Source organism: Nomascus leucogenys, chromosome 11, assembly GCF_006542625.1.
Source record: "Nomascus leucogenys isolate Asia chromosome 11, Asia_NLE_v1, whole genome shotgun sequence".
Lineage (NCBI taxonomy): Eukaryota > Metazoa > Chordata > Mammalia > Primates > Hylobatidae > Nomascus > Nomascus leucogenys.
In genome coordinates this window covers 45,853,962-45,879,020 of record NC_044391.1, presented here as the reverse complement: position 1 = coordinate 45,879,020, position 25,059 = coordinate 45,853,962, and the positions used below count along the sequence as shown (strand labels likewise).

Below are 25,059 nucleotides of genomic sequence, written 5' to 3'. Positions count from 1 at the left end.
ATTGGACCCTGGTTCCCCGAGGCACATGGGAGTGGGATGGGTTGATCCTGCCTGGGCTGCGGCCTCTACTCTGTTCTCCCTCTTTTCTTGCCTTCCCTGATTCTCGTCGGCCCAGGTTTTCCTTGGTCTGGCTCACAGTTCTCCAGAACGTCCTCCACAGCAAATGTTTCCCAGTTCGTCCAGGACCACCTTGGCGGGGATGTATGTGATGAGTGTTTCCTTCTCAACACTCACATTTCTTAATGACTGGGTAGCTGTGATGCTCTTGGAACCGTGGGTGCCCGTAGCTTCCCCCAATAAGGAAACTCCTGGTCTCCCTATTGCATCAGATGGCTGCATGATTCACATAGAATGAGAGGTAGCCAGCCGTAGCTGGCCTTTGCCTTCTAATCAAGGCTATGTTTCATCTCATCTGCTGGTGTTTTCTCATTGTTGAGGGGTCTCCCATTGCTCTGTTCCTGGCTGGGACTGCCTCTCAGCACTGCACCTTTTGGCTGCCAGGGATTTCACGAAGCAAAAGGGACTGGGGGTTAGCTGGGTGTAGGCTCGGTGGTGGGTTGTAATCCTGGTGTGGGAGCTGGGGTGATTTGCACTTTGCAGGATCCTCTTGGCTCCTCTGGCAGGAATCCCTGGACGAGGCTTGGACTCCGGCACAGGTCCTCCTTTGGTTCCAGGTGTGCTTTGCTTGTGCTTCGCTTTCTTGGGGGGATCCTCAGTGGCCCTCGCCAGCATGCTTGGACATCCCTTTTGGGCTTGGATTCACCCCAGAAGGCCTCTGAGACACTCTCTGCACCTTATCTGCCCCCATGGGATGCCAGTTTTAGGTGTTGCCACTTCTGCTTCACATCGGGCTTGACTTTGTCCTTGTGCCTTTTCCGGACAACAATGCTGAGAAGCCGAAGGCCCTGGTCTTGGAGACCAGGACAGGGCCCTGGGAGGCCCAGGTCGAAAGGGGGCCAGTCAGCTCATGTGGCGAGGGAATGTCCTGCTCACACCCTCCACTGGGGTCTCAGGTATGTTTTCCTACCCCAGCGACCCCTCAACTCCTCACCAGATTGGATCCCCAGCCCCACGGGACCCGATTCCTGCCCACACCCTCCAATCTGGAATCAAATCAGAGAGCAGTCCCGAGTGCCCACCTCAAGGTCTGAAGCGCCTCCACCTCCACCCAGACCCGTACACGAAGTGGGCTGAAGGAGGCACTAAGATCAGCACTGTCAAGGTCCTGCGCTGCTGGTCGCACGCAGCCTCCTTCCCTGGGCCGCAGCCGGCACGGCCTCCACCGTTTTCCTACGGGCCCTGAGAGCTCCGACGTTGCGGCAGCGCCAGCCGGGCACGCGAATGCGCATGCGCCAGGCGCGCGTCACCAGGCGCGACGGCTGAGCCGGTGCTCGCGTCACAGTGACAGCCACCGTTTCCTGGGGACGGTCCCTAGCGGCTTGGCGGAGCTGGGGCCCTCCCTGGCAGTGCGTCGGCGCTGGGCTATGGCCCCCTCCTCTCCGGGGGATCGTCGCCTTGGTCCCCCGACCCTAGGAGTCGGGCAGGGCCGAACCAGGCTAAAGAAACGTCCAGGGTAGCTTCAAGGATGCACCGCGTGATCCCTATCGGATCTCCCCGATGCGTCAAGCCTGCCTAGACGGTGTTGGGAGCGCGTCTCCTTGAATGTTGTCCCGCCTGGGATTGCAAGGTAGGTACCACCTGCCTGTGTGTACCGGGGCTGCTGTCTCCCGGGAGGGGCTTCCTGACAGACAGCAGAACCAAGCAGCCTCAGGAGCTGCCTGGCTGTGTGTGTTTCTGTGCGAGTGTTGCATATCTCTGTGTGTGTTTCTGTGCAAGTGTTGCATGTCTATGTGTGTTTCTCTGTGTGAGCGTGTGTGGTGTCTGGTGAAAGGAATGTGTCTCGTGCGGTGGAGAGCTGTTTCTCTGTAGTCCGCCTACTCTCTTATGCGCCCTCTTGTGGTCCCAAGTGTGCTTTTCTTGTTTTTCGCTTTCTTGGGGGTCATTGATTTCAGCTCTAAGCTTAATTCCTTTTCTGAGTCTCACCTGTTTCTTTAAGTGGGAACTTAAATCATTGATAGGTATTTAAAAGCATACATTTCCCTCAAAGTGCTGCTTTAGTTGCATTCCACAAAATTTTATATGCTGTTATTTTTGACTCCAAATAGGTAATTTTTTACTTGTCCCATAGTTTACTTAAATGTGTGTTGCTTAATTTGCAAACATTTTTGAATTTTGACATTAATTTCTGGCTTAATTCTACTGTGGTTAGAAAACAGATTTTCTGATTTCAATCCTTTTCAATATATTGACAATTTATGGCTCAGAATATAAACAAACTTGCTGAATGTTCTTTGTATAAGTGAAAACACTGCTGCTGCTAACTTAGGTGGACTGTTCTGTAAGTATCAATTACAACAAGTTGGCTATTAGCACCGTTCAGGTATCTTATATCTTTATAGATTTTCTATATACTTTTAAATATTAATGAGAGAACAGTATTAAAATCTCAAAATATAATTCTGAGTTCACTATTTTTATTTCTAGCAGTTTTTAATTAATGTATTGTTTAGTTCTGGTACTAGGCACAAGTATTTGTATGATTGCTTTGTCTTCTTGGTCAATACACTTCTATAGTACTATAAAATATGCCTTTTTAGAATAAATCCCTGGTAATATTCTTTGTTTCAAAGACAATTTGTTGTGAGGGCTGGGTGCAGTGGGTCATGCCTGTAATCCTAGCACTCTGGAAGGCTGAGGTGGTGGGATCATTTGGAGTCAGGAGTTTGAGACCAGCCTAGCCAAAATGGTGAAACCCCATATCTACCAAAAATACAAAATTAGCCGAGTGTGGTGGCATGCACCTGTAGTTCCACCTACTCGGGAGGGCAAGGCAGGACAATCGCTTGAACTTGGGAGGCAGAGGTTGCAGTGAGCCGAGATGGCACCACTGCACTCCAGCCTGGGCGACAGGGTGAGGCTCTGTCTTGAACAAAAAAAGACAATTTGTTTTATATTCACATAGCCATTTTGGTATAGTGTTTGCATGGTGTTTTTTCTTTTTTTTTTTTTTTAACTTTTAACCTATTTGAGTTGGTATATACTTTTGACTTTTTAACCTGAGTCTTCATATTTTAATCTTTTTTATATAACCTAACATCATTTTTTTTTTTTTTGAGACAGTCTCGTCTTTGTCACCTAGGCTGGAGTGGAGTGGCATGATCTTGGCTCACTACAACCTCCGCCTCCTGGGTTCAAGCGATTCTCCTGCCTCAGCCTCCTGAGTAGCTGGGTTACAGGTGCCCGCCACCACGCCTGGCTAATTTTTGTATTTTTAGTAGAGACGGGGTTTCACCATGTTGGTCAGGCTGGTCTCAAACTCCTGACTTCAGGTGATCTGCCCACCTTGGCCTCCCAAAGTGTAGGATTACAGGCATCAGCCACCATGCCCAGCTTTCTTCTGTGTTTTTTTACTGAAGTATTTAGGCCATTAACATTGTTTGTAACTATTGATATATTTGGGTTTGTAACAATCATCTTGCTCTTTATTCTGTTTCTCTTACCTATCCTTCATTCTTTTTCTAATTTTATGCCTATTTTTGTATTTATTTTTATTATATTCTATTTTATTTCTACTACTGGCTTATTGATTATGGCACTTTTTAGAATTTTGAGTGCTTTTTTTTCCTAGAGGCTTTCAATGTTCATTTTTAGCTTTCAATGTCTAGTTTTATATATTATACCCTATCATATATTTTGTTGGGATCTCACACAAATAATACTTCCATTCCACCTTCTCACCTTTTGAGCTATTTTCATATTTTAATTGCCACAAATATTACCATCCCTATAATACATTATTGATTTTGCATTAAAAACTCAATTACTTTTTCGAGAGAATATGAGGAAAACAATATTTATTCATACTTAACTTTTCTGTTAATTTCCATTCCTATGAATGAATCCATGTTTCCATCTGCATATGTTGGTGAATTCTCTTACCGTTCATTTCTTTTTTCATTTGAAACTATTATTTTAGGCTCAGGGAGTACACACGCAGGTTTGTTACACTGGCAAACTGCATATCCCTGGGGTTTGGTGTACAAATGATTTTGCCACCCACGTAGTGAGCATAGTAGCTGACAGTTTTTTGATCCTCACATTCCTTCCACCCTCCACTCTCAAGCAGGCCCTGGTGTTTATTGTTCCCATCTTTGTGTCCATGTGTACTCAATGTTTAGCTTCTACTTATAAGTGAGAACATAACAGTATTTGGGTTTCTGATCCTGCATGCATTCACTTAAAGGCCTGCAGCTGTGCCCATGTTGTTGCAAAGAGCACAATTTCTTTTTTCCCTGAGGCTTTAGCTTTCATTTGTTTACAGAAGTTTCAACTTTTTTCATATTATTACCAAGTGCAGAAATACCAGATAGAGTTTCCCCCCTATTCCTTTCTCTGCTAGCTTGTATAGATGCTCACAAGAAGTTTATGAATCTTGTTACTTTTGTCCCCATGTATGTATCTTTTTTCCATCAGGCTGTTCTCAAGATTTTCCTTTACCACTAGTTTTCAGCGATTTGTGTTGTGTTTAGCCTTGAATTACTTGAGCTTCTTAGATCTGTGGCTGATAGGTTCCAAAAATTTTGGAGTATTTTCAACCATTATTTTTTAATATTTTTTCTGCCTTCTCCCCGCTTCTCAGACTCACATTTACATGTATCTTTATATTTTCCCACAGATCACTGAGACTCTCTTACAGTGTTTTTCCGTTTGTGCTTCATTTTTCTTGGTATGTTCTCAAATTCAGATTTTTTTCTCCCAAAAACTGGTGTTTAATCTCCAATACATTTTCTCTTCAGATATTTTTTCTTTTCCAGAAGTCCCACTTTGTTCTTTTATCTTCCATTTCTCTGTGTACATGCTTTAAAAAAAATCTTCAGGATGCTGTAGTTTCTTTAATATTGTTATGCTAATATCATGTCCCTTGCCACTTGCATCTCGGCTGATATTTTTTCCTGTTTGGGTCACATTTTCCTGCTTCTTTATATGTAGACACTGGGCATTGTAAAATTTACAGTTAAGTGGTAGATATTGTTACACTAAGTGCTGAACTTCATTCTGCAGGCAAATACTTGTGAATTGGCTTGATCCTTCTGAATTCTTTAAAAAGCAGTTTATAGAAGAGCTGAAGTCTTTACTTTAGAGATAGTTTAGCTCTGCTCCTAATGTGAGATCTTTCTGGGATTTCCACTGAATAGTGTGGGTGATCATTGGTCAGAATTAGATCCTTTCTTCGCCACATGTGAACTCGGGGCAGTTTCCAACTTGCAGCTCCCTGACTGCATTTAGTGCCCAGTCAGGTGTAGGAACTGCACTCTACACATGTAGTACTTAATATTTTCAAAAGACACTAGAAAATCCGTGTGCACATTTCAGAAAATCTTTTCTGTATATCTCCTTCCTCTCTGGAACTCTGCCCTGCACCAGCCAGCATGGTCTCTTGTTATCTTCTTAACACAGTTAAGTTCATGTTGTTTGGGATCAGCTTTCTCATTTTCCAGAATGTGTCTCCAAGTAGAAAGTTTGTGTGACTATTGCACTTCACTTTTTTAATATATATATAATATATATTATATATATTATATCTATATAGTGTTTCACTCTGTCACCCAGGCTGTAATGCAGTGGCATGATCACAGCTCACTGCAACCTTGACCTCCCTAAATTCAGGTGATCCTTCCACCTCATTCTCCCAAGTAGTTGAGAATACAGGCATGCACCACCACACCTGGCTAATTTTTGTATTGTTTATAGAAATGGGTTTTCACTAACTTGCCAAGGCTGCTCTCAAACTCCAGTGCTCCAGTGATTGCCTTGGCCTCCCAAAATGCGGGGAATATAGGCATGAGCCACCACACCTGGCCCACATGATTCTCTTCTGTCAGGGATCACAGTCCTTATACAAACCAATTATTCCATCATGGCTCCAACAGAAGCTCATGTTTTTTGACACTGTTGATGTCACTGGAAAGAAACACTCACACATTATTGGTGAGAATGTAAATTGACATTTTCAAAAGTAATTGGGCATAATCTATTAAAATTTAAAATGCACACATACTTTTGACTTGGCAGTATAATCAGTTGTAATATAGTCTATATAAATAAAATCCAAGAATAAGATATTTATTGCACTAGTTTGCAGAAATAGAAAACTCAGCCTGAATGGTCGGCTTATGGGGAATGGATAGACTATATCATGGCACTGCTGTTACTAGGTTGCTACATGTAATTCTGCAGGCATTTTGAAAAAGAAAAGCAAGGTGCACAAGACAAATACCAACAAAATGTAATGTACAGACCTTATTTAAATCTGGACTCCAACCAACTATTATTGTGAAAGGTTGACTTATCTGTTCAAGATACATACTGAACATATGTAGGGGGGAAAGGTATATAGCATACTGGTTGTCTTTAATATAACCCAGTGAAAACTTATTGGGAGATAAAACAAGAAAGGAAAAAATAAGGTGATTATTAAAGAGGTTATGGGTACACTGTACTATTTTATTTTTGCCCATGTTTAAACTTTTCTAAAGTTAAAACAAATTAAAGTGACAGATATATTTGCAGTTATCCTATTATAGTATACTGTTACCAGACTGAAATGAGGCCCATACTTGAGCACAGAAGAAAACATCAAAAAATAAACACCAAAGTTTTAACAGCAGATGAGTGCAATACAATGAAGGTGGTTTTTAAAAATTTTTTTTAGCTGGGCATGGTGGCTCACACCTGTAATCCCAGCACTTAGGGAGGCCAAGGCAAGTGGATCACTTGAGGCCAGGAGTTTGAGACCAGCCTGGTCAACATGGCAAAACCTCGTCTCTACCAAAAAATACAAAAATTAGCTGGGCATGGTGGCAGGCGCCTGTAATGTTAGCTACTCAGGAGGCTGAGGCAGGAGAATTGCTTGAACCCGGGAGGCAGAGATTGCAGTGAGCTGAGATTGTGCCATTGCACTCCAGCCTGGGTGACAGAATGAGGCTCTGTCTCAAAACCAAAAAATAAAAATATAAATAAAAATGAATTTTACACTATTTCTTTGGTATAGGATAAACTTCGTATGTAACTTTGTAAGATAAATGTAATGATTTTTTTTTTTAAGATAGAGTCTTGCTCTGTTGCCCAGGCTGGAGTGCAGTGGCATGACTTGGCTCACTGCAACCTCTACCTCCTGGGTTCAAGCAGTTCTCCTGCCTCAGCCTCCTGAGTAGCTGAGATTACAGGCATGTGCCACCACACCTGGCTAATTTCATATATTTAGTAGAGACAGGGTTTCACCATATTGGCCAGGCTGGTCTTGAACTCCTGACCTCATGATCCACCAGGCTCAGCCTCCCAAAGTGCTGGGATTACAGGCGTGAATGTAATGATTTTTAAAAAGAAAAACATGGATGTAAAGAAAGTAAAGCTTCATTTTGAACAGTTATGATGGTAACAAAACTCAAAGGAGCAACTAAAGCAGTGCTGCAACCACTTTTGTCTGTCTTAGTAATTCTGATTAGTGTATATTCCTACCCCCTCCCAACCATTTTGAGAGAAATTTGTCTGAAAACATGATTTATGAAATAAACATAAGTGCTGAAAGAGTTAACAGTTATTAAGTTTCTCCTTTTAAACAATCTTGTAACAACAGAAAAAGCCTTGGTCAGGTATGGGGGTTCATGTCTGTAACTGCAGCACTTTAGGAGGCCAAGGCAGGAGGATCACTTGAAGCCCAGGATTTGAGACCAGCCTGGGCAACAAAATAAGACCTTGTCTCTACAAAAAAAAAAAGAAAGAAAGAAAAAGAAAATTTAAATTATCCAGGTGTGGTGATGCACACCTATAGTCCCAGCTACTTGGAAGGTTGAAGCAGGAGGATCACTTGAGCCCAGGAGTTTGATGCTGCAATGAGCCATGCCACGGCACTCCAGCCTGGGTGACAGAGAGCCCACCTCTAAACAAAAAAAGACAAAACCCTTATAAAATTGATCTAGACAATGATGGAGTGTAGAGGATTGTAAAAACTTTAGCTACAGAAATTGTTCCTCTCTAGTGTAGTCCATGATTGAAGAACAGAAAAGCACTATATCATCCATAAAATTTAAATAACTGACATAATGCTTAAAATTTCCCCTTACCATCATTCTTTATGGTTAAAAAGAAATTCTGAAAAGTATGTTCACAAGCCAAAGATATTAATAAGCATACTAAAGAGAAATGATTAATGGTCAGGACTGGGAAACAATGGGTTAAACAAAAGATAGTATTTTCTTTACTGCAGGTCTTCTCAACCTTTTAATTTGGTTTGCTCAAAGTGGAATTCCCAATGCCAGTAAGGAAATTTGGTTATGCACTTGTATCATATGCAATGAGGTAGAACCCTCTCTATGTATTTTGGGAATTATTTCTTGAACATATTTTTTTTATTGTTATAATTTAGGTTTTAGGGTACATGTGCACAATGTGCAGGTTTGTTACATATGTATCCATGTGCCATGTTGATTTCCTGTACCCATTAACTTGTCATTTAGCATTAGGTATATCTCCTAATGCTGTCCCTCCCCCCTCCCCCCACCCCACAACAGTCCCCGGAGTGTGATGTTCCCCTTCCTGTGTCCATGAGTTCTCATTGTCTTGAACATATTTTTGAAAAGTCTGGCTCAAGATATTGTCTGCAAATGGCAGTTAATATGCAAGTATGTTTGATGGTAGAAGGGCACCTAACAGTCTACTGACATTTAACTTTTCCTTTAAATTTATAATTTTGCAATTATGTTAATCTCTCAATTGTTAATGACTGAACAATGAAGGCATAACTTATCCAATCTGAGCAAAATGTACTTTAGAGATGAAATGCATGAGTGTTGTGGCATCATGGTGGTTACACTGATTATTCAGAGTTCTAATGATTCTCCGTTACCACTTTTTTTTTTGACAATAGTTTGTAAAACAGATAATTAACATTTAGATTATAATCATACACTATATACAATCAGTGGTTTCCAGAGTGATGACAATTCAGTGGGCTGCAATGTTCATTTAAGATAATGTAGGCCGGGTGTGGTGGCTCATGCCTATAATACCAGCACTTCAGGAGGCTGAGGCGGAAAGATCACCTGAGGTGAGGAGTTTGAGAGCAGCCTGACCAACATGGAGAAACCCTGTCTCTACTAAAAACACAAAATTAGCCAGGTGTGGTGGCGTGCACCTGTAATCCCAGCTACTTGGGAGGCCGAGGCCGAGGAATTGCTTGAACCCTGGGGTGGAGGTTGCAGTGAGCCAAGATTGCACCACTACACTCCAGCCTGAACAACAAGAGCAAAACTCCATTTTTTTTTGTTTGAAACGGAAAAAGATAATGTATTAGAAGACAAGAGATAACACTGCATATAGAAAAGGTATTTCTTGGTAACATTTGTTTTTCTATGAATAGCTTTGTATACAGTAACTCAATTTTGAGGTCTTGAGTTCTGTGCACCAGATGCTTGGAATCATAGAACTGTAGGCATTGATTGCTGCTCCAATATATTATTCTCACTCACCTTCACTCACTGAACACCATTAACCTCTTCTCACCATCATCAATTTCTGACCATCAGCCCTCATTCAACAACATTCTAAAGTTCAAATTATTTAAAGCTGTTTTTATCTGTCGTTTGCGTCCATTATGTACTAACATATTACATTTATTGTCACTATAGTATCTGTTCCTTAAAGCGTAGAAGGAAAGCATAATTCATGTATTATATTTTTCAAAATCACTGCATGCACAAACATATCTGGTAATTAACTGTTTTTTTTTTTAAGTATGCATCAGTTTTCATTTTTTTTTTATTATTATACTTTAGGTTTTAGGGTACATGTGCACAATGTGCAGGTTTGTTACATATGTATCCATGTGCCATGTTGATTTCCTGCACCCATTAACTCGTCATTTAGCATTAGGTATATCTCCTAATGCTGTCCCTCCCCCCTCCCCCAACCCCACAACAGTCCCTGGAGTGTGATGTTCCCCTTCCTGTGTCCATGAGTTCTCATTGTTCAATTCCCACCTATGAGTGAGAACATGTGGTGTTTGGTTTTTTGTCCTTACGATAGTTTACTGAGAATGATGTTTTCCAATTTCATCCATGTCCCTACAAAGGACATGAACTCATCCTTTTTTATGGCTGCATAGTATTCCATGGTGTATATGTGCCACATTTTCTTAATCCAGTCTATCGTTGTTGGACATTTGGGTTGGTTCCAACTCTTTGCTATTGTGAATAGTGCTGCAATAAACATACCTGTGCATGTGTCTTTATAGCAGCATGATGTATAGTCCTTTGGGTATATACCCAGTAATGGGATGGCTGGGTCAAATGGTATTTCTAGTTCGAGATCCCTGAGGAATCGCCACACTGACTTCCACAATGGTTGAACTAGTTTACAGTCCCACCAACAGTGTAAAAGTGTTCCTATTTCTCCACATCCTCTCCAGCACCTGTTGTTTCCTGATTTTTTAATGATGGCCATTCTAACTGGTGTGAGATGGTATCTCACTGTGGTTTTGATTTGCATTTCTCTGATGGCCAGTGATGATGAGCATTTCTTCATGTGTTTTTTGGCTGCATAAATGTCTTCTTTTGAGAAGTGTCTGTTCATGTCCTTTGCCCACTTTTTGATGGGGTTGTTTGTTTTTTTCTTGTAAATTTGTTTGAGTTCATTGTAGATTCTGGATATTAGCCCTTTGTCAGATGAGTAGGTTGCAAAAATTTTCTCCCATTCTGTAGGTTGCCTGTTCACTCTGATGGTAGTTTCTTTTGCTGTGCAGAAGCTCTTTAGTTTAATTAGATCCCATTTGTCAATTTTGGCTTTTGTTGTCATTGCTTTTGGTGTTTTAGACATGAAGTCCTTGCCCACGCCTATGTCCTGAATGGTATTGCCTAGGTTTTCTTGTAGGATTTTAATGGCTTTAGGTCTAACATTTAAGTCTTTAGTCCATCTTGAATTAATTTTTGTATAAGGTGTAAGGAAGGGATCCAGTTTCAGCTTTCTATATATGGCTAGCCAGTTTTCCCAGCACCATTTATTAAATAGGGAATCCTTTCCCCATTTCTTGTTTTTGTCAGGTTTGTCAAAGATCAGATAGTTGTAGATATGCGGCATCATTTCTGAGGGCTCTGTTCTGTTCCATTGATCTATGTCTCTGTTGTGGTACCAGTACCATGCTGTTTTGGTTACTGTAGCCTTGTAGTATAGTTTAAAGTCAGGTAGCGTGATGCCTCCAGCTTTGTTCTTTTGGCTTAGGATTGACTTGGCGATGTGGGCTCTTTTTTGGTTCCATATGAACTTTAAAGTAGTTTTTTCCAATTCTGTGAAGAAAGTCATTGGTAGCTTGATGGGGATGGCATTGAATCTATAAATTACCTTGGGCAGTATGGCCATTTTCACGATATTGATTCTTCCAACCCTTGAGCATGGAATGTTCTTCCATTTGTTTGTATCCTCTTTTATTTCATTGAGCAGTGGTTTGTAGTTCTCCTTGAAGAGGTCCTTCACATCCCTTGTAAGTTGGATTCCTAGGTATTTTATTCTTTGAAGCAATTGTGAATGGGAGTTCACTCATGATTTGGCTCTCTGTTTGTCTGTGATTGGTGTACAAGAATGCTTGTGATTTTTGTACATTGATTTTGTATCCTGAGACTTTGCTGAAGTTGCTAATCAGCTTAAGGAGATTTTGGGCTGAGACAATGGGGTTTTCTAGATATACAATCATGTCATCTGCAAACAGGGACAATTTGACTTCCTCTTTTCCTAATTGAATACCCTTTATTTCCTTCTCCTGCCTGATTGCTCTGGCCAGAACTTCCAGCACTATGTTGAATAGGAGTGGTGAGAGAGGGCATCCCTGTCTTGTGCCCGTTTTCAGAGGGAATGCTTCCAGTTTTTGCCCATTCAGTATGATATTGGCTGTGGGTTTGTCATAGATAGCTCTTATTATTTTGAGATACGTCCCATCAATACCTAATTTATTGAGAGTTTTTAGCATGAAGGGTTGTTGAATTTTGTCAAAGGCCTTTTCTGCATCTGTTGAGATAATCATGTGGTTTTTGTCTTTGGTTCTGTTTATATGCTGGATTACATTTATTGATTTGCATATGTTGAACCAGTCTTGCATCCCAGGGATGAAGCCTACTTGATTATGGTGGATAAGCTTTTTGATGTGCTGCTGGATTCGGTTTACCAGTATTTTATTGAGGATTTTTGCATCAATGTTCATCAAGGATATTGGTCTGAAATTCTCTTTTTTGGTTATGTCTCTGCCAGGCTTTGGTATCAGGACGATGCTGGCTTCATAAAATGTGTTAGGGAGGATTCCCTCTTTTTCTATCAATTGGAATAGTTTCAGAAGGAATGGTACCAGTTCCTCCTTGTACCTCTGGTAAAATTCGGCTGTGAATCCATCAGGTCCTGGACTCTTTTTGGTTGGTAAGCTATTGATTATTGCCACAATTTCAGAACCTGTTATTGGTCTATTCAGAGATTCAACTTCTTCCTGGTTTAGTCTTGGGAGGGTGTATTTGTCAAGGAATTTATCCATTTCTTCTAGATTTTCTAGTTTATTTGCATAGAGGTGTTTGTAGTATTCTTTGATGGTAGATTGTATTTCTGTGGGATCGGTGGTGATATCCCCTTTTTTGTTTTTTATTGCATCTATTTGATTCTTCTCTCTTTTCTTCTTTATTAGTCTTGCTAGTGGTCTATCAATTTTGTTGATCTTTTCAAAAAACCAGCTCCTGGATTCATTAATTTGTTGAAGGGTTTTTTGTGTCTCTATTTCCTTCAGTTCTGCTCTGATTTTAGTTATTTCTAGCCTTCTGCTAGCTTTTGAATGTGTTTGCTCTTGCTTTTCTAGTTCTTTTAATTGTGATGTTAGGGTGTCAATTTTGGATCTTTCCTGCTTTCTCTTGTGGGCATTTAGTGCTATAAATTTCCCTCTACACACTGCTTTGAATGTGTCCCAGAGATTCTGGTATGTTGTGTCTTTCTTCTCATTGGTTTCAAAGAACATCTTTTATTTCTGCCTTCATTTCATTATGTACCCAATAGTCATTCAGGGGCAGGTTGTTCAGTTTCCATGTAGTTGAGCGGTTTTGAGTGAGTTTCTTAATCCTGAGTTCTAGTTTGATTGCACTGTGGTCTGAGAGACAGTTTGTTATAATTTCTGTTCTTTTACATTTGCTGAGGAGAGCTTTACTTCCAACTATGTGGCCAATTTTGGAATAGGTGTGGTGTGGTGCTGAAAAAAATGTATATTCTGTTGATTTGGGGTGGAGAGTTCTGTAGATGTCTATTAGGTCCACTTTGTGCAGAGCTGAGTTCAATTCCTGGATATCCTTTTTAACTTTCTGTCTTGCTGATCTGTCTAATGACAGTGGGGTGTTAAAATCTCCCATTATTATTGTGTGGGAGTTTAAGTCCCTTTGTAGGTCACTCAGGACTTGCTTTATGAATCTGGGTGCTCCTGTGTTGGGTGCATATATATTTAGGATAGTTAGCTCTTCTTGCTGAATTGATCCCTTTACCATTATGTAATGGCCTTGTCTCTTTTGATCTTTGTTGGTTTAAAGTCTATTTTATCAGAGACTAGGATTGCAACCCCTGCCTTTTTTTTGTTTTCCATTTGCTTGATAGATCTTCCTCCATCCCTTTATTTTGAGTCTATGTGTGTCTCTGCACGTGAGATGGGTTTCCTGAATACAGCACACTGATGGGTCCTGACTCCTTATCCAGTTTGCCAGTCTGTGTCTTTTAATTGGAGCATTTAGCCCATTTACATTTAACGTTAATATTGTTATGTGTGAATCTGATCCTGTCATTATGATGTTAGTTGGTTATTTTGCTCGTTCGTTGATGCAGTTTCTTCCTAGCCTCGATGGTCTTTACAATTTGGCATGTTTTTGCAGTGGCTGGTACCAGTTGTTCCTTTCCATGTTTAGTGCTTCCTTCAGGAGCTCTTTTAGGGCAGGCCTGGTGGTGACAAAATCACTCAGCGTTTGCTTGTCTGTAAAGTATTTTATTTCTCCTTCACTTATGAAGCTTAGTTTGGCTGGATATGAAATTCTGGGTTGAAAATTATTTTCTTTAAGAATGTTGAATATCGGCCCCCACTCTCTTCTGGCTTGTAGAGTTTCTGCCGAGAGATCAGCTGTTAGTCTGATGGGCTTCCCTTTGTGGGTAACCGGACCTTTCTCTCTGGCTGCCCTTAACATTTTTTCCTTCATTTCAACTTTGGTGAATCTGACAATTATGTGTCTTGGAGTTGCTCTTCTCGAGGAGTATCTTTGTGGTGTTCTCTGTATTTCCTGAATCTGAATGCTGGCCTGCCTTGCTAGATTGGGGAAGTTCTCCTGGATAATATCTTGCAGAGTGTTTTCCAACTTGGTTCCATTCTCCCCGTCATTTTCAGGTACACCAATCAGACGTAGGTTTGGTCTTTTCACATAGTCCCAAATTTCTTGGAGGCTTTGTTCATTTCTTTTTATTCTTTTTTCTCTGAACTTCCCTTCTCACTTCATTTCATTCATCTTCCATCGCTGATACCCTTTCTTCCAGTTGATCGCATCTGCTACTGAGGCTTCTGCAATCTTCACATAGTTCTCGAAACTTGGCTTTCAGCTCCATCAGCTCCTTTAAGCCCTTCTCTCCATTGGTTATTCTAGTTATCCATTCTTCTGATTTTTTTTTCAAAGTTTTTAACTTCTTTGCTATTGTTTTGAATTTCCTCCTGTAGCTCAGAGTAGTTTGATCGTCTGAAGCCTTCTTCTCTCAACTCGTCAAAGTCGTCCTCCATCCAGCTTTGTTCCGTTGCTGGTGAGGAACTGAGTCCTTTGGACGAGGAGAGGTGCTCTGTTTTTTAGAGTTTCCAGTTTTTCTGCTCTGTTTTTCCCCCACCTTTGTGGTTTTATCTACTTTTGGTCTTTGATGATGGTGATGTACAGATGGGTTTTTGGTGTGGATGTCCTTTCTGTTTGTTAGTTTTCCTTCTACCAGACAGGGCCCTCAGCTGCAGGTCTGTTGGAGTTTACTAGAGGTCCACTCCAGACCCTGTTTGGCTGGGTGTCAGCAGCAGTGGCTGCAGAACAGCGGATTTTCGTGAGACCACAAATTCAGCTGTCTGATAGTTCCTCTGGAAGTTTTGTCTCAGAGGAGTACCCGGCTGAGTGAGGTGTCAGTCTGTCCCTACTGGGGGGGTGCCTCCCAGTTAGGCTGCTCAGGGGTGAGGGGCCCACTTTTTGAGGCAGTCTGTCCGCTCTCAGATCTCCAGCTGCGTGCTGGGAGAACCACTCCTCTCTTCAAAGCTGTCAGTCAGACAGGGACATTTAAGTCTGTGGAGGTTCCTGCTGACTTTTTGTTTGTCTGTGACCTGCCCCCAGAGGTGGAGCCTACAGAGGCAGGCAGGCCTCCTTGAGCTGTGGTGGGCTCCACCCAGTTCGAGCTTCCTGGCTGCTTTGTTTACCTAAGCAAGCCTGGGCAATGGCGGGCACCCCTCCCCCAGCCTCACTGCCGCCTTGCAGCTTGATCTCAGACTGCTGTGCTAGCAGTCAGCGAGACTCTGTGGGCATAGGACCCTCCGAGCCAGGTGTGGGACACAATCTCCTAGTGTGCCGTTTTCCAGGCCCGTTGGAAAAGCGCAGTATTAGGGTGGGACTGACCCGATATTCCAGGTGCCGTCTGTTACCCCTTTCTTTGACTAGGAAAGGGAACTCCCTGACCCCTTGCACTTCCCTAGTGAGGCAATGCCTCGCCCTGCTTTGGCTCGCGCACAGTGCGCTTCACTGACTGTCCTGCACCCACTGTTTGGCACTCCCTAGTGAGATGAAACTGGTACCTCAAACAGAAATGCAGAAATCACCCATCTTCTGTGTCGCTCAGGCTGGGAGCTGTAGACCAGAGCTGTTCCTATTCGGCCATCTTGGCTCCACTCCTCTGGTAATTAACTGTTAACTGGCTTTTGAGTGTTTTACTTATTCATAAATCCTTGATAGAGGTCATTTAAGTGGCTTAAGTGGAATTCAAATTAAATTTGGTTAGGATTTTTTAATGAACTGAAAACATACTATTTTTCCTATTTAAAATAATGGGGCCAAACAAAAATAATACAAACCAAAAATAAAATAATGGGGCCAGATGTGGTGGCTCACATTTGTAATCCCAACACTTCTGGAGGCTGAGGCAGGTAGACTGCTTGAGCCTAGAAGTTTAAGACCAGATGAGGAATCACAGTGAGACCCCATCTCTAAAAAAAAATTTTTTTAAACGAGCTAGGCATGGTGATGAACAGCTATGGTGACAGCTACTTGGCAGGTTGAGGTTGGAGGATCGCTTGAGCCTAGGAGGTCAAGGCTGCAGTGAGCTGTGATTGTGCCACTGTACTCCAGCCTGAACAAGGAGAGCGAGACCCTGTCTCAAAAAAAAAAAAAAAAAAAGACAAAAAGATAAAAAAAAATGGAATGTAGCCTCTGAGATCTGGGTCTCTAAAAATTTACCATTCAGTATATCAGAAATAGGTTAGATTCAACTGAGGAAAAACTGTAGTTGGTAAATTTTGTTTATATTTCCATTTAAGGCAAATACATATTTTATACACACACACATATATATGGAATATATATATGGAATACATACATGGAATATATATGGAATATATATGGTATACATACATGGAATGTATACATATATGTATGCATACATGGAATGTATACATATATGTATGCATACATGGAATGTATACATATATGTATGCATACATGGAATGTATACATATATGTATGCATACATGGAATGTATACATATATGTATGCATACATGGAATGTATACATATATGTATGCATACATGGAATGTATACATATATGTATGCATACATGGAATGTATACATATATGTATGCATACATGGAATGTATACATATATGTATGCATACATGGAATGTATACATATAGGCATACATATATGCATACATACATGGAATGTATACATATATGGTATACATACATGGAATACACATGTGGAATATATACATATGGAATATATACACGTGGAATATATACATGTGGTATACACATGTGGAACATATACATATGGAATATCTACACATGTGTACATATGGAATATCTACACATGTGTACATATGGAATATCTACACATGTGTACATATGGAATATCTACACGTGGAATATATACACATGTGGAATATCTACACGTGGTATACATATGTGGAATATATATATTTAACATACACACGTGCAATATATGTATATATTTTCACATACACACATGTGGAATATATGTATATATTTTTACATACACACATATGGAATATATATGTATGTATTTCACATACACGTGGTATATGTGTTTCACATACACACGTGGAATATATATGTATTTCACATACATGCGTGTGGAATACATATGTATTTCACATGCACACGTGTGGAATATATATGTATTTCACATGCACGCGTGTGGTATATTTCACATGCACACGTGTGGAATATATATGTATTTCACATGCTCGTGTGTGGAATATATATGTATTTCACATGCACGCGTGTGGAATACATATGTATTTCACATACACGTGTGTGGAATATATATGTATGTATTTCACATACACGCGTGTGGAATATGTATTTCACATACACGCGTGTGGAATGTATATGTATTTCACATACACGCGTGTGGAATATATATGTATGTCACATACACGCGTGTGGAATATATATGTATGTCACATACACGCGTGTGGAATATATATGTATGTCACATACACGCGTGTGGAATATATATGTATGTATTTCACATATACATATGTGGTTGCATATATACATATGGAATATATATGTATATACTTCATATATACATATGTGAAATATATATGTATATATTTCGTATATACATATGTGGTATATATGTATATATTTCGCAAATACATATGTGGTATATGTATATATTTCGCATATACATATGTGGTATATATATGTATTTCACAAATACATGTGGTATATATATGTATTTCGCATATACATGTGGTATAGATATGTATATATTTCGCATATACATATGTGGTATATATATCATATGCATATGTGGAATAGATATGTATATATTTCGCACATACATATGTGGAATAGATATGTATATATTTCGCACATACATATGTGGAATAGATATGTATATATTTCGCACATATGTGGAATATATGTATATATTTCGCACATACATATGTGGAATATATGTATATATTTCGCACATACATATGTGGAATATATGTATATATTTCGCATATACATATCTGGAATAGATATGTATATATTTCGCATATACTTATCTGGAATAGATATGTATATATTTCGCATATACATATGTGGAATATATATGTATATATTTCGCATGTACATATGTGGTATATATTTCGCATACACACGTGGAATATATGTATATATTTCACATACACACGTGGAATATATATGTATTTCACATACACACGTGGAATATATATTTCGCATACACACGTGGAATATATATGTATGTATTTCACATACACACGTGGAATATATATTTCACATACACACGTGGAATATGTACGTATTTCACATACACACGTGGAATATATATGTACATATTTCACATACACACGTGTGGTATATGTACGTACTTCACATACACACGTGTGGCATATATATATTTCACATATACATATGTGGTTTCATATATACATGTGTGGAATATGTATTTCATATATACATATGTGGTATATGTATATATTTAGTATATACACATGTGGAATATATATTTCATATATACACTTGTGGAATATATGTATATATTTCATATGTACACATGTGGAACATATATTTCATATGTACACATGGGGAATATATGTATATATTTCATATGTACACATGGGGAATATATGTATATATTTCATATGTACATATGTGGTATATATTTCATATGTACATATGTGGAATATATGTATTTCATATGTACATATGTGGGATATATAGTATATATTTCACATGTACATATGTGGGATATATATGTATATATTTCACATGTGCATATGTGCGATATATGTATATATTTCACATGTGCATATGTGGGATATATGTATATATTTCACATGTGCATATGTGGGATATATGTATATATTTCACATGTGCATATGTGGGATATATGTATATATTTCATATGTACGTGTGGAATATATGTATATATGTGTGTGTGTGTGTATATATATATGGAACTACCTTGGCCATCATTAAGTTAAGATTCTTTTTCCCTTGAAGTAACAATCAGAAAATGTGGGCCAAAAACTTTTGCTTTTGGAATTTTTTATAGAAAAATAATTTCACTTTCTTAAAAAGCAAGAAAAAACAGCCCTAAAGCGATTTTTGAAAGTTTCTTTCTGGTATGGATTATCTGATGCTCAGAAGTGCTTCATACCTTTACTATACTTTAAAGGTTTTGTTCTAAAATAAAGTATCTGTTGTTCTAAAGGGGATACATGATAAGAGAATGGTTGCATCTTTTTACTGTAATCATAAAATATTCCCATTTGAGTTCTCTAAGTATGTAATGATGATAATGGCAATCATTTTAACAATAAATACCAGATACTATCCAAAGGGAATTATATGTATTTAATTATAATTTAGTCATTGTAATACAATTACAGTATTTTACAAATAGAAAAAAACACACAAGAAGTATATACAATTTCAGTTAGGATATGGTGAAATGGAGATGATGCTTAATAAAGGATATAATTCAGCATTATATTCTAGGGTTTATAGAGATGTTAGTTATTTAAGGGGTTTCTGAAATTATTCTGCATCCATGTTAATGTAGGCCTTCTAAGAATGAGTAGTTCTGAGCAGAAGCAAGAGGATGTTCTACATTCATCATAGATATGAAATAGATGATGAAGATTTTCTTAATCATATTCAAGGCTTCCTCAATTATGAAAGCTTGTATGTTGAGTAAGTTGTGAAGGACGTCTAAAGTCTTTATCACACTTGACACATGTATAGGGTTTCTCACCAGTATGGATCCTTTGATGCAGAGTAAGTTCTGAGCCACGACTAAAGGCCTTCCCACATTCCTTACATTCATAGGGTTTCTCTCCAGTATGAGTTCTCAGATGTTCAGTAAGGTGTGAACCACGAATAAAAGCCTTCCCACACTGTTTACATTCATAAGGTTTTTCACCTCTGTGAATTCTCTGATGTTCACTAAGTTGTGAGCCATAAATAAAGGCCTTGTCACATTCCTTACATTTGTAGGGCTTTTCACCTGTATGAATTCTTTGATGATATGTAAGTTGTGTAGCACGTACAAAGGTCTTCCCACATTCCTTACATTCATAATGTTTCTCACCATGAATTTTCTCATGTTGAGTAAGATATGCAACACGAATAAAGGCCTTTCCACATTCCTTACATTCAAAGGGTTTCTCACCTGTATGAATTCTCTGATGTTCACTAAGTTGTTTGCCACAAATAAAGGCCTTTCCACATTCCTTACATTTGTAGGGCTTCTCTCCAGTATGAATTCTTTGATGTTGAATAAGATTAGAATTAGAAATAAAGGCTTTCCCACATTCTTTGCATTTATAGGGTCTCTCACCTGAATGAACTCTCAGGTGGTAAGTAAGTTGTGAGCCACGAAAAAAGGCCTTCCCGCATTCTTTACATTCATAAGGTTTCTCTCCTGTATGAATTCTCTGGTGTTCATTCAGTTGGGAGGCACATAAAAAGGCTTTCCCACATTCTTTACATATGTAAGGCTTTTCACCAGTATGAACTCTCTGATGGTATGTAAGGTGTGAACCAAGAATAAAGGCCTTTCCACATTCCTTACACTCATAAGGTTTCTCACCACTATGAATTCTCTGATGGTAAGTAAGTTGAGAGCCAAGAATAAAGGCCTTCCCACAATCCTTACATTCATAGGGTTTTTCACCACTATGAATTCTCTGATGAAGAGTATATTGTGAACAATAACTAAAGGCTTTTCCACATTTCTTACATTCATATGGTTTCTCTCCTGTATGAACTCTCTGATGTTCAGTGAGCTGTGAACCACGAATAAAAGCTTTCCCACATGCGTTACACTGATAAGGTTTTTCATTAGTATGAATTTTCTGATGTTGAATGAGATCAGAACTACGACCAAAGGCCTTTCCACATTCCATACACTCATAAGGTTTCTCACCAGTCTGAATTCTCTGATGTTGAATATAGCCTGGCTTTTTGCTAAAGGTATTCCTATGTTTCTTAACTTCAGAGCATTTTTCTATATTATGATTTTTCTCATGTTGAATAAGGCATGAGAGGTAGCTGAAACCTTGTCTACATTCCTTACATTTGTACAATTTTTCCTTGGTAGGAATTATCCGATGAAAAGTAGAAGAGGTTGAATGACTTTCAGTGGCCTTTTCTTCACAGGTAATTTTGACACACATGTAAAGCCCTTCCTGACTTGCTTCTTGACCCTCTAAGTTGCCTTTGCACTCCATATTGTCTCCAAGACCATTGTATTGATGGTTGATAAGTTTCTCCATATTCTCCCACTGGAGTGATTCCATTTCATCAATTTCCTTTTCTGGAGATAACTTTTTAGTCGTACGACTGGATTCCAAGTCTGTAGAATAAAAAGAAAGCAAATTCCTGCTTTTGTTTACAAGGAGAAATAAGAATTCCATGGTAAAAATGATAGATGAAAATAATTCTCATAAGAATAGAATGGCTTAAACAGTACAGAAATATTTTGTGCCATTTTTCTTTAAAGGCACAAGGAGAGAATAAAGAAAAAGGAGAGCTTATAGGAAAGAAGGTAATTAGAGAAATAGGTTAAGTCAGTGGTTCTCAAACTTTGGAATGGCTTAGACACACCCAGGAGGCTTATGAAATAGTAATAAAAACACCCTCTTGAAAACAAACAGATGTGTAGCTGGACATACAATCTATCAACAAATCCTATCACCTCTCCTGTCAACATTAAGAATCTGACCACCTCCACTACCACCATCCTAGGCCAAGTCACCCCTCTCTCACTGTCATAACCTCTTAGCTGGTTTCTCTGCTTTCATCCTTGCTTCTATGATCTATTCTTCATACAGCAGCCAGAGGAATTCTTTTAAAATGTGGTTTATATAACATGATTTCCCCTGCTAAAAATCTTCCCTATTAATGGTCTGCCATCTCAGGATAACATCCAAAGTCCTTAATATGGCTCACAAGACCCTACACAAGCTTGCCTGTGGCCACTTTTCTTATGTCATCTCCCACTTTGGCCACTTTTCTGATATCATCACTTACCACTCCCCTAATTATTCATTTGGCTCTGGTCATAATGGCCCCCTTGGTGTTAAAAAGTGTCAAGCATATGCCTACAGTTTTGTCTTTAGAATGCTCTTCCTCTAGATGTATGCATGGCTTGTTCCCTCATTTCAGTTTTCTGCTCAGCTGTCACATTATCAAAACATCCAACACACAATTGTACCTATATTGCATTTTTCACTAGTGGATATACCATTTCTAAAGTTTGACTATTGTCTGTCTGTCCCATGCTTAATCAAAGCAAGGACTTTGTTTCATATACTGCTTTATCTCTAGTGCCTAACATCATTACTTACACATTGTTGGCATTCAATACTTGTCAAGAATTTCTAAAATGTAAATGTTCCTTCATTCATAAATCTCCTTGGATGCTTCTCATAAAACACAAAGTTTGAGAATAGAGCTAATAATCTTTCAATGGTTTACCCTTGTATTTAGAATAAAATCCAAACTCCTATTCATGGCCTACAAGCCCCTTTATGATCCAATTCTTTCTTAAATTTCTCCAATTTCTTCAACGTACCTTTTAAGCCTCAAATTGAGCCACTACTATCTTCAGAACAGTGCTCTAATCTTATTGGTCTGATTTAAATTCCAAGAACATGTCAAATTCTTTCCCATTTTAGATTTTCCATATGCTGTTCCATCTGCCAAGAATGCTCTCAAAGTGGCCACCTCCTTTGCGTGTGAAATGTCCTAGCTTAAATGTCAGCTGCTCAGAAAGACTATCCTGGATCACTTTAATTAGGTCCATGCCACGTATTTTCTATACCTGTAATTTATTCCTAATTCTTGTTTGAATTTTTGCAATTCTAAAATTTCATTTATTTATCTGTTGATCTTTCTACTCCTTAAGCTCTACATGTGTAGGGAGAAAATGCCTGTCTTATTATATAGCTAGTCCCCAGAACACAGTATACATACAATGTTTTATTCCTTTAACATAGTTTTTCACATCTTACTTTCCAATATTTATTACTTAAGGCCAAATGTTCTTATATTTCCCAAAGAAGTACCTCAAAATCCCCTAGAAATAGTGACCAGTTTACACAATAAAGATGTTATATTATTCTGAAGAAAGAAGTTGAGAAACAAGTGTACTTTTCAAATGCAGAGAAACCTGTCTGATGTAACTGGATCAGCAGGCACAGGGTCTCTAACCACTGTATATAGGCTGTAGAATAACAAACACTGGTCATGGGAAGAAAAATAAATACACATCGGTAAGCTCAAATTTAAACAGTGTTTTAGAAATAAGCCTCTGAAACTTGAGAAAACACACTTTTGCTGAAAAGCAAAAAGAAATGGTAAAAACAAAAGCAACTACCCCCCCCCCCCACCTGCCATATACACAGCACAGCTCAGTTTAACACCAATTCATGTCAGCAACATATCCTGGAACAAGATAGACCCTGCTTTTATTTTCTTTCTTTCATAGAAGAACAATATGGTTTATAAAACACTGAAAGAAATCAATGGGCTTATGGTGATTAAGGGAACACTATAAGGAATCAAATAAATTCAGTTCGGACCCAAAATAGCTACCTATGTGCTAGTGCCCTAATAAAAGTGGGAAGAAATATTAATCTAATATGATTCTGGGGTAGGAGGCACTATGAGAACACAGGATGGTGCTAAACAGAATTCTAGAGGAATATAGAAAGTTAAGATTAGAGTACCAAAGTCTCAGAACTGTGCCCAGAATGAGGAGTACCTATAAAAATGTATTCAATTAAGTAGCAGCTCTTTTTATTGTCATTAAATTAATGAAAAACTATATGGTGAAAAAAGGGAAAACTGCAAAAGGGGTGATGAGTGAAGACAACAAAATGGAGTCTGAAAAGGAGTCATTTTAGGAGGTTTCTTACATTCTTGCCCCCATCAAGTCCTACTGAATATATCTCGTAAGTAGCTCGCGAATCTGTTACCTTATCACCAACACTGCTGACACTCGGGAAGCCCAAGGCATCTTTTTTTTTTTTTTTTTTTTTTTTTTTGAGATAGAGTCTCGCTCTATCATCCAGGCTGGAGTGCAGTGGTGCCATCTCAGCTCACTGCAACCTCCTCCTCCAGATTCAAGCTATTCTGCCTCAGCCTCCTGAGTAGCTGGGATTACAGATGTGCACCACCACGCCTGGCTCATTTTTGTATTTTTAGTAGAGATGGGCCTTCACCATATTGACCAGGCTGGTCTTAAATTCCTGACCTCAAGTGATCCACCCGCCCCGGACTCCCACAGTGCTAGGATTACAGGCATGAGCCACTGCGCCTGGCCCCAAAGCATCCTGAACCACAACAAAAACCTACTCAGTAATGTTATGAGACCCTTTGTTCTAATTTCCATCTGGCAGACAGAATGGAATAGTAAATATGAAAATCACATTATGTCACCATCTTAAGATTCTTCAATAGCCTGCAAAAATTGGGGGGATAAAATCTAAACTCTTCTGCAGTATTTTTCAAACTTCTTTTGACTAAAATTTCATAGTAAGAAATACATATGACTGAGTACACACACTCAAACATAAAACAAGGATGTCATAAAATTATCTTTGCTATATGTATTATATATTCATATTTTATTTTATCTCCTGTTTTATTAAAAACAACAACAAGTGCTGC

The 25,059-nt window shown here is 39.0% G+C and overlaps 1 protein-coding gene and 1 long non-coding RNA gene across 5 annotated transcripts in view; one reads left to right on the top strand and one right to left on the bottom strand.

Annotated features, from left to right (window-relative positions):
* Positions 1–1,245: 1,245 nt before the first annotated feature.
* LOC105740432 overlaps positions 1,246–25,059 on the top strand; it is a 41,241-nt gene continuing 17,427 nt past the window's right edge. Inside the window, exons 1-2 of the long non-coding RNA XR_001116468.2 lie at positions 1,246–1,687; positions 21,485–21,543. This is a non-coding gene — a long non-coding RNA (uncharacterized LOC105740432). The remainder of the gene's footprint in view (positions 1,688–21,484; positions 21,544–25,059) is intronic.
* The window catches only part of ZNF571 (zinc finger protein 571), a 30,193-nt gene continuing 24,847 nt past the window's right edge, over positions 19,714–25,059 (bottom strand). For 3 of the 4 annotated variants that reach the window (XM_030822265.1, XM_030822267.1, XM_030822266.1), the window contains one exon: positions 19,714–21,739. In XM_030822265.1, the coding sequence (XP_030678125.1) occupies positions 20,052–21,739 (1,688 nt within the window). In that variant the 3' untranslated portion in view covers positions 19,714–20,051. The remainder of the gene's footprint in view (positions 21,740–25,059) is intronic. The other variant, XM_030822268.1, reaches the window with a different exon arrangement.